General features: G+C 42.3%; 1 protein-coding gene across 4 annotated transcripts in view; it reads left to right on the top strand.

Moving 5' to 3' along the window:
• Positions 1-13784, top strand: part of sez6l (seizure related 6 homolog (mouse)-like) — a 96220-nt gene that overhangs the window by 65795 nt on the left and 16641 nt on the right. For all 4 annotated transcript variants that reach the window (XM_084936106.1, XM_084936107.1, XM_084936105.1 and 1 more), the window contains exons 5-10: positions 351-536; positions 663-834; positions 1151-1317; positions 1818-2012; positions 2608-2746; positions 8406-8602. In XM_084936106.1, the coding sequence (XP_084792232.1) occupies positions 351-536; positions 663-834; positions 1151-1317; positions 1818-2012; positions 2608-2746; positions 8406-8602 (1056 nt within the window). The remainder of the gene's footprint in view (positions 1-350; positions 537-662; positions 835-1150; positions 1318-1817; positions 2013-2607; positions 2747-8405; positions 8603-13784) is intronic.

Raw genomic sequence — 13784 nt, 5'->3', positions numbered from 1 at the left:
ACAAGGCCCAGTCTAAAAGACTGGTTTGTAAAAAATGGAAGTCCTTGCTCCTGGCAGTGCAGCAAACCCGGTTACGTGTGTTCTGCACTTCAGAAGCAAAAAAATCTATAGCAGTAATATGCAGTAGACATATGAATGTAGCAGTAATATTCATAAAAACAAACGATTTAACGAGATTAATGCTGATAGCACAAATTTTAAGTAAAGCCCCCCCCCCCCCCCCCCCCCCCCCCCCCGAAAAGAAGATTGGGCCGCAAAAGGATACACCTTGTCTCATCGTACTAGTCTGAACTAACCTAATGTTATTGTATTAGTACTCACTTACTTCACATTCCTCTATCCTCATGTAGTCTTCAGGCTGAGTTGCTCCCTGCCAAAGAGACCTCATTTCGGAGATGTATCTGTACTGGACCTGCTCCCTGGAGGGACTGCGCGCTTTCACTGCCACATGGGTTACCACCTGCGTGGGGAACCAGTGCTTACCTGCCTTAATGCCTCCTTGCCAGTTTGGAGTGATAAGGAGCCTGTGTGCAGGGGTGAGTGTGTATAGAACGGTTTCTTTACAGTTTTTCTTAAAATCCTGTAGCAAAAAGGATACTTCATTTCACTTTTTGTGAAAGATACTCCACTAACAAATTCAAATTGAGTGTTCTGCTCTTCAGCTCTTTGTGGGGGAACAGTGAAGAATGCTACAGTGGGACGAGTGCTCTCCCCATCTCCCCACCATGGCCCTAATGCCACCTTGGATCGCTCCTGCTCCTGGTCCCTTGAAGCACCCAAAGACCAGAGGCTGCATCTCCACCTGGAGAGACTGGCCTTGGGACCAACTGACAGGTAAAAGCAACCATATTGTATGGATGAATATCTGAATAGGCATATCAGGTACAGCTCCAAAGGCCCTAAGGGTCAGATGCAAAATGACTAAAACCAGAAAAGACCACACAGAGTTGCAGAAAGATCTCAAACTAAACAATTACCGCTGGTAATTATCAGTAATTACCACAAAAGATACAAAGATGTACAACAATAAAAATGATCAGATATCTGTTCTTGATATCAGCAGTACTGGCACTGTATTTAATTGGTACTAAATTTTGTATTATCACACACCACTAATCCATTCATTGACACCATCTCTGTATCGCCTTAGGTTGGTGTTGTGGAGTGGGCTGGACGCTGGCTCTGTGGTGCTGTTTGATTCAGGTCGGGGGGGTCAGATACCCTTTGAAGGAGTGATCAGCGAAGGTCCAGCTGTAAGAATCCAGTTCATCACGGATCAGCCCAACCACAACACAGGATTCAATATCCGCTATGAAGGTGCAGAAGCCACTGTAGATCTAGTTGAGCACAAAAATTAAACATGAACTACATTCTTGGAGAGCAGTTCAAACAATTATATTTATAATTAATGCATAATTATGTAAGCAAACAGAAGACCACTGGTAAAAAGACCAGTGTTTATTTTTGCAGATGGACTGTTAATCAGATTTTTAATAGATTGCCAGGAAGCGAGCAGGTTCTTAATCATTATATTAGCCAGCATGTTAGTTGTTTTTGGCAGTCTCAAATAGCCAGAGGATGGAAAAATACCCTTCAAAATGTTTGTCAGTATCAATGAAGAGAAGAAAACAACCAAAGAATAATCTCTATACAATTTATTATAAATGTGTGGTTTAACAGATAATTAATGCAAAAACTATACATCATTTGACATTTAGTTATGGTAAATTGGAGGCGATGTGTTAGGAAAAATTACAGTCAAACAAGCATAAACATTTTGGTATTCATTTTATAGAGCTTTCTATTTTCTCTTTCAGCTTTCGAACGCGGCCACTGTTACGAGCCATATCTTCAGAATGGAAACTTCACCACCTCCGACCCTCTGTATGGAGTTGGAACAGTGGTTCAGTTTACTTGTGATCCAGGCCACTCCTTAGAGCAAGGTCCCCCTGTGATTGAATGCATCAGTGCCAGAGATCCATACTGGAATGACACTGAGCCTCTGTGCAAAGGTAAAAATGAAGGCAGAAAGTGAAGAGAGGAGGCTTCATGACAGATTAGGATAAGACCATAAATGTTCTATTTTTGAGGGTTCTGTCAAAATACCTTTCACGTCAGATTCAACAGAGTTCCTTAACTACATAACCTTATTTCGACCTGTTTTATCCACCTATTCATGAGTAGGTGTAAAATAATAAATTTGTCATTCGGATATTATTACAATAACTAGAGGTGGTATTTTTTATCCATTTGACTTGTAACCCAGGCTAACACACTTTGTTTTCTGCCACATATGATTTCAATTCTTGAATCAAAATCTGCTTTGACCACTTACTGCACTGAACCTCATTACAAAAGAAAACATTAAAATAATGAGCTTAGTCTCAGAGCAGATCATGAAAAACTTATAAAATGTAATTTTTAGATTTTAAGCAATTTTAATTGTGTGTGTGTGTGTGTGTGTGTGTGTCTTCATTCCTGGACATGAATTATATATGACTAAAAAATACATAGACAGAAAAGACATAGTTGTTTAGTAATTCTAGTTCTCAAAACAGGAACTCTCACGTTTTTTTCTGCCATATGTCCTCCACCTTTCCTATGCAGCACAGTGTGGAGGTGATTTGTCGGGTCCAGGAGGGTTAATTTTGTCTCCAAACTGGCCAGAATGGTATGGAGAAGGAGAGGACTGCAGCTGGAGGATACATGTTGGCGAGGACAAGCGGGTGCTGCTTGATGTACAACTGTGAGGAAAAACACCAACACACATACATACACACTCATGCACATTAAAACTTCTGCTCTCTTCGTCTTGATACATGCTCAATCATCCAGGTAAGTAAATCCCCAAGAGTTGATTCTGTTCATCTGGACGTAGCGTTTGTGGGAGAAACGTTTCGTCACTCATCCAAGTGACTTCTTCAGTCTCAGCTGACTGCAGGTTTCCCCATCCTTATAATAATGCAAATGTACTGTTTATAAGATTGGGGAAACCTGCAGTCAGCTGAGACTGAAGAAGTCATTTGGATGAGTGACGAAACATTTCTCCCACAAAACGCTACATCCAGATGAACAGAATCAACTTTTGGAGTTCTGCTCTCTTCCAAAGTTTGACGCAACCAAACCTAACTTTTGTCTTTAACTTTTTTGGAGGCAGAGAGGGTGGAGGTTAGGTGTGTGCATGGGGACATCCACGAATATCTGCTGCAAATTAAATACAGGGGAAATTTTCTCCAGGCCCAGGAATGACAGGAGCACCTGTACAACAGAAGGGACAAACTCAGGCATCTTTCACCAGGAGATAAAGTACTTGTATTGCTCCCTTCTTCTAGATCAAAGTTAATTACCAAGTGGTAAGCGCACTTTGTGGTCACACAGAGCACCATTTTGAAACACACCCAGGCATGACGTGTTAATGCATGATGAATCAAGGCCCTACATGTTGCCTGAACATAAAAGGCAAATTGTTCAGAGGTAATTGGCTAAAATGCTAAAGCTGGGAGTAATAGAAGAGCTACACAGTGCGTGGTGTAGCCCCATACTTCTTGTGGAGAAGAAAAATTGGTTCTCAAGTCAAGTCAAGTGGCTTTATTGTCATTTTAAGCATGTGCAGTGGTACAGTACACAGTGAAACAAGACAGCGTTCCTCTAAGACCATGGTGCTACATATAACAGACAATCAACACAGGACTACTCTGTACAGTTCGGGACTACTCTGTACACCTCATTCACCGTTCTACCGAAAGGTGAATGAGGTGTCACAGGATGATGCCTAACCAATGCCACAGGTCGATGAGCTCCTGGACCATGAACAGTGGAGTGAGCACTAGGTTTAACCAAGGGCTTCTGGCAGATACCCTTGTGTGCAGAGTTCAAAGAAAAAATGGCCTTCTCCACTCCGTACGGTTTCTACCACTTCTGTTTGGCTTGTTCCCAGCCACATTCCAGGGCAGGGCTCATGGGCAACACGAAGAAGTGTGTGGTTAGATAAAGGGAGGTACAGTATTTGAGGTATTTTTTGGATGAAGGCAGGTGCATCCACAGATGGATGAAACAGCAACTGTCGAATTCTGTCCCAAGACCATAAAAGGGGTGAGGGGGCTGGCTGGCTGGTTACTACCTCCAGTTCATGCCCGGCTTGGCAGACCTGACCAACCCTTGACTGATCTCACCTGAAAGGGTGCAGGTAAAGAAAGCTCTCTGTGGGGAACCCCTGCTCTACACTCCTAACTTCTCCCTACCTTTTATTCTGCAGACGGACACTTTGTCCCAGCAGGTAAAGGGGTGTCAACTGTCCAGCTGTATACATCAGCAGGAAATTGTCACAGTGGGAGGCCAGGTACGGTATGGTGAAGAGAGGTCACCTTTGCTGCTGAGCATAAATTCATCTGCGTCACCACCCCAGAAAAGGCAAGTTAACAGCACCTCAGATTAGAGCCCAGATAAATGCAACAGGGAGTTCCAGCAGCAGACAGATCTCTACATCAACTGTTCAGAGGAGACTGTGTAAAACAGCCTTTTTGGTCAAACAGCTGCTAAGAAACTACTACTAAGGAAAAGCAAAAAGCAGAAGAGATATATCTGCTCCTAGAAACACAAAGAATGGACATTAGAAGAGTCTAATGAGTCCAAATTTGAGATCTTTGGTTCCACCCGTGATGTCTTTGTGCAGTGCAGAAAAGGTGGATGGATTGTCTCTATGTGCATGGTTCCCACTGTGAAGCATGGAGAAGGATTTATTCAAAATTGAAGGCACACTGAAACAGGATGTCTACCACAGCATCCTGCAGCAACATGCCATCCCATCTGGTTTGCAATTTTAACAAGACAATGACCCAAAATACACCTCCAGGCAGTGTAAGGGCTAACTGACCAAGAAGGACAGTGATTGCGCCAGATGGCCTGGCAATCGAGATGGTTTAGGACGAGATGGACCACAGAGTGAAGGCAAAGGGGCCAGTAAGTGCGCAGCACTATTTCAAGACTGTTGACTTTTGAAAAATTATTTCAGGTGAATACTAGGGGTGCAACAATACTCGTATCGATATTGAACCGTTCGATACAGTGCTTTCGGTTCGGTACGCATGTGTATCGAACAATACAAAATTTTTCATTTCTTTTATCAACTTTTCTTCTGGCGATGCTGTCTGTGTTGAGCGCTTAGTGGATCTGCGCTCGACAGTGCAGCCTAGGCGGAGTAGTCGAACGCAGATTCACTGAGCACAGGGCAAGTTAGCAAGACAGAAGTTAAGCTCTTGTTGCAACTTGGCAAATTGAACCTCCCCCCCTAATTCAGATCTGGCGTTTGGAACTATTTTGGTCTTCATGTGAAGCATGACCCTGAAGGTAAGCGCGTCATGGACAAAACTAAAACAGTATGTTGGATGTGCCACACAATGCCCAATTACATAGGTGGGAACTACTGCGTTAGCGCAGTTTGCTCGTTAACGTGCTGGCCGTCCAGCCCCACGCACGGGGCGATCCGCGGTAGCTCGTTAACGGAGATTTGCCGTGTTGTGGCGTTAACGTCATTTCAACAAGATTAACGCTGACAGCACTAGTGGGAACACAACGAATATGACTGCACATTTACTCCGACATCATCCTAGTGCAAAGACAAGTGGAAGCAGACAAAAACAACAAGCACGCATGCTACAAACTTTACCCGAGTCATTTAGACAGCCGTTAGCACATGATTCTCCTTATGGGGACCTGATATGTTTAATATGCTGCTGAGAATATACCCCAGAAGAAGCGTATAGTATAGCTTTTATTTTGGAAAGAGACATTTCTCTGTAATAAACTCTCTTTTCCAAAGATGAGGGATTTCTCGATCAGATAGATTTATTTTTGTATTACTTTGTTGTTTCGGCAACATTAAATTTAAAAACTGTACTTTTGAGTTAAAATATATATTTATAATTTTAATAGATGACAAATTAAAAAGGCATGAACATTTTTTTTGTATCGAAAAAATATCGAACCGTGACACCAAAGTATCGAACCGAACCGAACCGTGAATTTTGTGTATCATTGCACCCCTAGTGAATACCTCATGCGGGCCATCGAGAGAATGCCAAGAGTGTACAAAGCAGCAATCAAAGCAAAGGGTGGCTATTTTGAAGAATCTAAAATATAAAACATGTTTTGAATTATCCATCCATCTTCATCCACTTTATCCGGGGCCCGGTCGCGGGGGCAGCAGCCTAAGCAGAGAAGCCCAGACCTCCCTCTCCCCAGCCACCTCCTCCAGCTTATCCAGGGGAACACCAAGGCGTTCCCAGGCCAGCCGAGAGATATAATCTCTCCAGCGTGTCCTGGGTCTGCCCCGGGGCCTCCTCCCGGTGGGACATGCCCGGAACACCAACCCCAGGAGGCGCCCAGGAGGCATCCTTGTCAGATGCCCAAACCACCTCAGCTGGCTCCTTTCAATGTGGAGGAGCAGCGGCTCTACTCTGAGCCCCTCCCGGATGGCCGAACTTCTCACCCTATCTCTAAGGGAGAGGCCAGCCACCCTTCAGAGGAAGTTCATTTCCGCCGCTTGTATCCGTGATCTCGTTCTTGCGGTCACTACCCACAGCTCATGGCCATAGGTGAGGGTAGGGACGTAGATCGACCGGTAAATTGAGAGCTTCGCTTTTACACTCAGCTCCCTCTTCACCACGACGGACCGGTGCAGCGTCCGCATCACTGCATCACTGTTCATTAAAGTTTCAATGCCTTCAGTAAGAATCTACAATGTAAATAGTCATGAAAATAAAGAAAAAACATTTTAAATCAAAATCCTGCTTCATAGTATAGATCTCTGCCACACCGTATTCTGTCAACTTCAGGGAAGCAGAAAGCAAGTTTTAAACTTTCTGACTTTCTATTTTCTGCAAAAATAGGTCAAATATGGACAGTGGTAAGAACAGCTAGTCTTTTCTGCCAAATCCAGCCCCATGACATCTACCCAGAAAAGTAATCTGTTAACAGTCTAACTGTGCAACTGTTAACTAAGTAATTTAGTAACAACAAGTTTACTTTAACAAACATTAAATGCTGTCAGCTTCACTGAGAAACAAATTTAAACACACTGATTACAAGGTTTTTTTAACTGGGCATACTTGTACCCAAGCGGAAACTCCTCTTTTTGGCAGACCAATCACAGTTTAGTGTACTGCTTCCTCCTACTGGTGAATTAATGTAAATGTTTTCGTTGTTGTTACTTGATTGCTTTAAGTTAACTTCACTTAAAACAGAGAGTAAACTGTTATTCATACTGCCTATTCAACAAAGCATTTCTTTTTTTTTCATGAAGACAGCAAAGTGAACCAAAACATTCGTTGTTTGTGTGCACAAGCTTGGCCAAATGAAGATTTTTCCTACAGCTAAGAATAACTTGGGAAAAAACAAGTAAAAAAGTATATATTGTACATGATTTTACAGTGTAAGGTGAAACTGTGCACATTGGAAGTGATTTGCAGCGATGTGTTAACCACAGGCCGCACAAAGTAGCATTCAGTGATTTCAAGCGACTACAGGCAAAATAACTGCTGGCAAAATGAGGTGGGAGAGACCCAAGCTAACTTTTCTCAACTTCGAAGATTCCCTCTATGAGGGAAGAAGGAAGAATAATGTTGATTGACATATGACCTGGTAGTAAATACACTAGTGAATCACCTAGGCAACTAAAGCCTGGATGCAAGTGAGCAGCCATCAACATCAAAGTGCTGTGCAATGAGTGAACTGTTTCCAGTGTGGATGCAGCTTAAGATAATCAATGTTTAGTTTTCACTTCATGTTCTAACACACAGAAATGTGAGCGGTTTCAGTTTGGTCATGTAACTGTTGACAAAAAAACATCCACTCAAAAACCGGAAACTACTCCTTTCAATTTGTATAGAAGTATTGATATTAACAATGAGTTGATACCTGCTTGAGTAAAAGAAATATCTGTAACTCACCAACAGTCCAAAAGCACTATTGTGAAATTAATTTTAAAGTAAATAACTCACCTTAAGTAAGGCTTTACTATTGTTTTATTTAAATTAAGCTATTATACAATTTTCAATTATATAAAAAGGGGCTGGACAAGTTTAATTAAACTCTCTGGCAGCTTTGTTCCAGCTACACTTGTTTTGGTATGCCATATAATATTTTCAGATATTTCAGTATTCAAAATCTTGCAAACTACATCTTTTCAGAGCCACTGTGGTGTGATCAATCAAATGTGTCTTGGGCAAAAACAGTGCAGTCATGCTTACATACTCCTGTGAATGAATGCAGCATTTAGACTTTGATGTCATTTTGTCTCCCACACAGTCAGCTGTTTGTACAAATGTGTTCTGAATCATTATAACTCATCCTGAACTGATATCATTAGCTGTACTGCAGTATTTCTTTCCCTTCCTCCTTGTCTTCAGACTCAACATCAGTGACAGTGACATGCTGACGATCACCGATGGAGATGAGGTCACAACTCGTATTCTGGGACGCTATGTTGGAGGCAGCAGCCCCTTCAAGCTTTCCTCAACGACCCCTGATCTGACTGTGACCTTCCACTCTGACCCGGCGGGGCTTGTCTTCGGCAAGGGGGAAGGCTTTATTATCAACTATATAGGTGACAATAACCGTTAAAGGTCTATTTTTGCTTTAAGTGTTAAAAAAGAGTATAAGCTGCGAAAAAGAATCTTAAAATCTATTTATCCATCCATCCATCCATTATCTTCTGCTTATCCAATTTTGGGTCATGGGGTGGGGGGGTGGGGGGTGGAGGGGTGGGCATTGGATGTGTACTTATCACAGCAATCTAACATTGGATTCCACACTCAGTTATAGTTCACTATTTACTTCCCCTTAATGGTGCCACATTTGTACGGAAAATTCATTTAGGGTTTTACAGCATTTTAGCAAGAGTTTTTTACTCTGTAAAAATGATTTGGGCTTTATAGATAATTGGGAAACTTTCTGAAGAAAACCTGGTCTTGTTAGGAGACATTGCAACTATCCCAACTATAGTGGACGGATACTGGATGGAGCAGCTGTCATTTCTAGAAATCTGGCCACATTTATTAAAGCCCCAAAACTTTAAAAAACTGCTAAAAAAATTAGAGCATCCCACTATTCATCACTGAATCGACACCATTGATATTTATTTAGATTCTTTTTCTCTAATCGATCTTTCTGAGTTAACTTCAGTAATTATTTCCTCCAAACCATCATGTCTTTTAGACCCCATTCCTACCAGACAGCTCATAGAAGTCCTGCCATTAGTTAATGCTTCAATCTTAAATATTATCAGTCTATCTCTTTTAATCCTGAAAAAGTTGATTCTGTTCATCTGGACGTAGCATGTTCAGTTGGAGAAATGTTTTGTCACTCATTCAAATGACTTCTTCCCACATAGCAAGCAGGTCTGGCCCGGATCTGGTATCAAGCCGGCATTGCTGGCTGACTTCTGGCATGATAAGACGTATGTCATCCAGATATGGGCCAGGCCTGGCATAGGTGGCACTGTCTATGTGATGGCATGCCACATCTGGTTCGATTGTGGTTTGGTTTATGTGGCCCAGGCTTATAGAAAACAGGCCTGGCCCGGATCTGGCATCAAGCTGGCACTTCTGACTGACTGGTGTCATGGCAGAGTGTATGTCAACCAGATGTGGGCCAGGTCTGGCAATGATGCACTATTTATGTTCCTTTTTTCCTATTTTAGTTAGAAGACCCAAATGCCATGTTGCAATACTATACTGCTATGGTAGCCAACGTTTCAAATGCAGGTTTTGACAGGTTTGTGAGTGTACACTTTATCCAAATCTAGTGAGGGTTTACTCACCTTTGCCAGTGGGTGGCTGTAGCTCAGGCGGTAGAGCAGGTCACCTATTGATCGGAAGGTTAGTGGTTCAATCCTTGGCTCCTCTATGGCAGGAAGAGTTAGGAAGCACTCAGTTAAGAGAAAGTGTGTGATTTGGTGAATGTGGCATGATGTATAAAGCACTTTGAGTAATCTGGGAGAGTCGAAAAACGCTATATAAGAATCAGTCCATTCACTGGCTGAACAGAGTTTGGTCATGTTCCTTTTGTACTACTATGCACATGTTATTATTACATGGTTTAATTAAGGTACACATTAGGCTGACATCTGGGGCCAGAGCTGAAACTGTTCTGGGCCAGCATTGTGTCTGCAACTGGCCCGTGGCTGCACACAACTTACTCTGTGTGGATACAGAGGTAATCCACACATGGGCCAGCAAAGGACCACCAGCCTGTCTGCAACTGGCCTTGTGCTGGCCAATGTGTGGGCCACCTTTGGCAAACCAGATCTGGGCCACCAAGGGGCCGTCATTCTTTCTGGTATGTGGGCCATGTGTAAGCACACTGTGTGGGCCAGATCTGGGCCATACCAATTTTGCTATGTGGGTTCAGTCTCAGCTGACTGCAGGTTTCTCCAGCCTTTAAAACAGTACATGTGCACAATGACTGGAACTAGCACTCCCGGTGAACAATGGGCTGTGAGGTCAGTTCCTTCATTAATATGCAAATTGTTATGGCCACTGATCAACAACCAGTACTCAAATATCATTAATCAATGACAATGATCAATGGCCATGAGTACCAGAGTTGGGGAATGGCTGCTATCACAGCATTGTAAGATTGTGAAAGATGTATTCTTAGGCCCTCTCCTCGATTCAGAGACGTTTTTTCCCTTTTCATGTAAATGGCTTCCTTGACCCTTCCCAAACCAGCAGGATGTGTACATTCTCATCACTGAAAGAGTGGCCACTGGCCTGTAGGTTTGAATACGCTGTGTCCTTGCCTCACAAGTTAGCTCTTCTATGTTCTGCCATCTGCTTAGCCAGAGGTTGTTTGATTTCCCTGATAACTATATCATGGCAATCCTCCCGGCACTTAACACTGTACACTATATTGTTCTGTTTGTGCCAGGGGACGGGTTCCATGCGGTTGTCCAATTTTTTGGCAAAGTGTGTTTTGGGGTTTAAAAGCCACAGAGATACTGTGTTTAGATAAAATGTGTCTCAATTGTTCCCATACTCCTGACACATAAGGGATCAATAAGGGTTTTTGCTTAGGCTGTCATGGTCCTGGGTCTGGTGACCCAGAGTTCATGTGTTTTTGAGTTTTTGTTAATATTCTAATGTCATTCATGGTTTTTGTTCTCTTTATGGGTTTTGTGCTTATCTATAGTTTATAGTCTTTAGGGTTCTGTCTCGATGTCTTCCCTGTGTCTCCGTGTTTCATGTTCCCTCTCGTCTCTCCAGTTAGAATGTCCCCCTGTTTGTTTCTCTCCCCGGTATAGGAATTTCTTTTATTTATGTATTAATCACATTATTTTATTGTATAATGCCTTGGTGCCACTGGATTTTAGCATGTCTCACACTCATACAGTTAGACAGATGGTGGGGGTCTGGTAAGGAAGTTGGGGGAAGCAGACAACTCCACAGGAAGAATCTTTTGTCCCTTCGAAGACTCTGGGAGGTAGCAAGGGAGTGTGAACCTTAAGGTGTGAAACAGCTGTGTACTGCCTTTTGTTCCCGAAGAAGGTATTTAACTGAGAGCCATGCTAGGCTCAGGGTGAGACTCTGCTGACCATCTGCCCCATGATCATGCAGGCGCTCCACCAAGCTTGGTTTTCTGTTCTTTGTTTGTGATTAAAGAATGTTAGCTACCGCTCACCACTTGTCCGCAGGCTTTATTTAATGGAAAACTTCCACAACACCCCGTTCTTGGAGTTAAGCTTGTGTGCCTTTGTCTGCTTTTTCATATTTCTCGTGCTTCCAGTTTTTTTTTTTTTGATTGTCCTTGTTCTGCGTAAAACGTATTCAGTTTTGCTTCCCCTTTGTCTCCTTATGTCAGATTAGTCCCCAGCTGTGTTCCCACCTGTTCCCCATCCTCTCGTTATCCTGTGTATTTAATCCCTCAGTCTACCTCTATTTGTTGTCACATTTTCCACGTTAGTGGTATGTCCAGTCATTAGTGGCCAGTCAGGAGCGTCTTAGTTCTAGTTTATGTTTGGTTTTTTTCTTTAGTATTCATGTATTTTGTTTTTTAGTTAATTTTTCCTAGCAAATAAAACTGCTGCTTTGAGTTAAGTTTTCCATCTAAGAGTCCTGCGTTTGGGTCCTAACTTAGCCTGCCACACAGCTTACCACACAGCTCACCACATAGGTAGCAGTTGTCCTTCTTCTCTGCTGGATTGCCTGGAGCTTTCTTTGGGCACCTTCCCAGCTTTGATTAATGCCCAGTTTGAATAACCACATTTACTCAGAGCCTTCTTAATAGGGCTGGGCCATATCATACCGTTCACGGTAATACCGGTATGATGTCGGGCAACGATAAGAAAATGAAATATCGCGATAGAATATTGGTAAAACGCGCATGCGCCGTGCCTTTGTTTTCATACGCACATGGCGGAAAAAGTGTGCCGGCGACAGAGAATGTGAAAGGCGAAAGCGGATCATTGAACGAAATGGATGAACCAGAATTGGTTTGTAAAAATGCTGCAACTTCAGTGGTGTGGAACTGGTTTAGCTTTCGTCCGTCAGATACGCAACAAAGCACTTTTTTTGGTAGCGCATGCTAGCAGGCCGTCGTTATTACCGTGTTTTTTGGAAAATACGGCACACTTAAAATCAATCCTTTGATTTTTCTGAAAATCGACAATGCGCCTTATAATCCCGTGTGCCTTATGTATGAATTCTGGTTGTGTTTACTGACCTCGAAACGATTTCATGTGGTACACGGCGCTGGAAAATCTGTCAAATGTTTTAGTACGACTTTGCTAAGCTACGAAGCCGCACCGCTTGATGGATTGTCGGAGCATTACGGCTACCGTAGGCAGGAGCCTCGTGGAGTGATACGTACTGTGTTTCAACATAATATTACCGTATTGTGTGTGTATAACCTCTTTTTAAGTTTTGTGGATATTCTACATGGTTATGCTGAGGATATGTCGGCCAGTTTCCACTGGAAATGCCTTTTGGTTAAACTGTCAGCAAGGAATTTGCATTTGCGCTGTTAAATTTTTATATAACTTTAATGCACGTAAAAAACAGCTACTTGTTTAAGTTAAAATACGTTGATTTTTTTTTTTTTGCACGAATAAAGTTGTGGAGTTGTAAAGTATTTTGTCTAGTGTCAATTATATCGTCAGTTATATCGTTATCGCAAATTTTCAAATGCATATCATGATAAATATTTTTGGTCATATCGCCCTGCTCTACTTTTTAATATGATGTTCTTCTGCTTCCCTGGCCGCTGTATCTGTGGGGATCGTGTTCGCTCTCTGTTGTAGTGTCCTGATGACACCCAGTTTGTGTTCCACTGGATGATGCAAAACAAACAAAAATGTATCCGATATTATATCTGTCAAACAGGGTGCACTGAAGGGTATGAGTTGACGGAACAGCTGATATGAACTGGTTTTCTGATCTGCAGGGATTGAATTTGAAGAGTTTACACTGTGCATAATTTATTGTCTGTTATTCTTTTAAAAGTTTAAAGGTTGTGGTAGAAAACACTGGGTTGCCAGCTTAAGCCCACAGAAGGGAAGTCAGAAGCATTAAGCGCTAAGGCATACTTGTTTTAAACTTTGGTTATCACTGACAATCAGAACACAAAATAAAAAGACACTGGAATTATCATTTAAATAGTTTTTAACTTTAATTTACTTTTCTAATTAATTTCAGTTCTGTCCATTCTCAAGCTGCCCACTTTATTTTTCATCTTCTATTTTCTGTCCTCTCATCTGTACTTGTTTTTTTTACTTATATTACTCTGCTCCT

This window comes from Perissodus microlepis, chromosome 7, assembly GCF_051167445.1.
Source record: "Perissodus microlepis isolate ML-2025 ecotype Zambia chromosome 7, ASM5116744v1, whole genome shotgun sequence".
NCBI lineage: Eukaryota > Metazoa > Chordata > Actinopteri > Cichliformes > Cichlidae > Perissodus > Perissodus microlepis.
The sequence above is the reverse complement of the archived record's forward strand: the minus strand, read 5'-3'. Positions and strand labels throughout refer to the sequence as shown.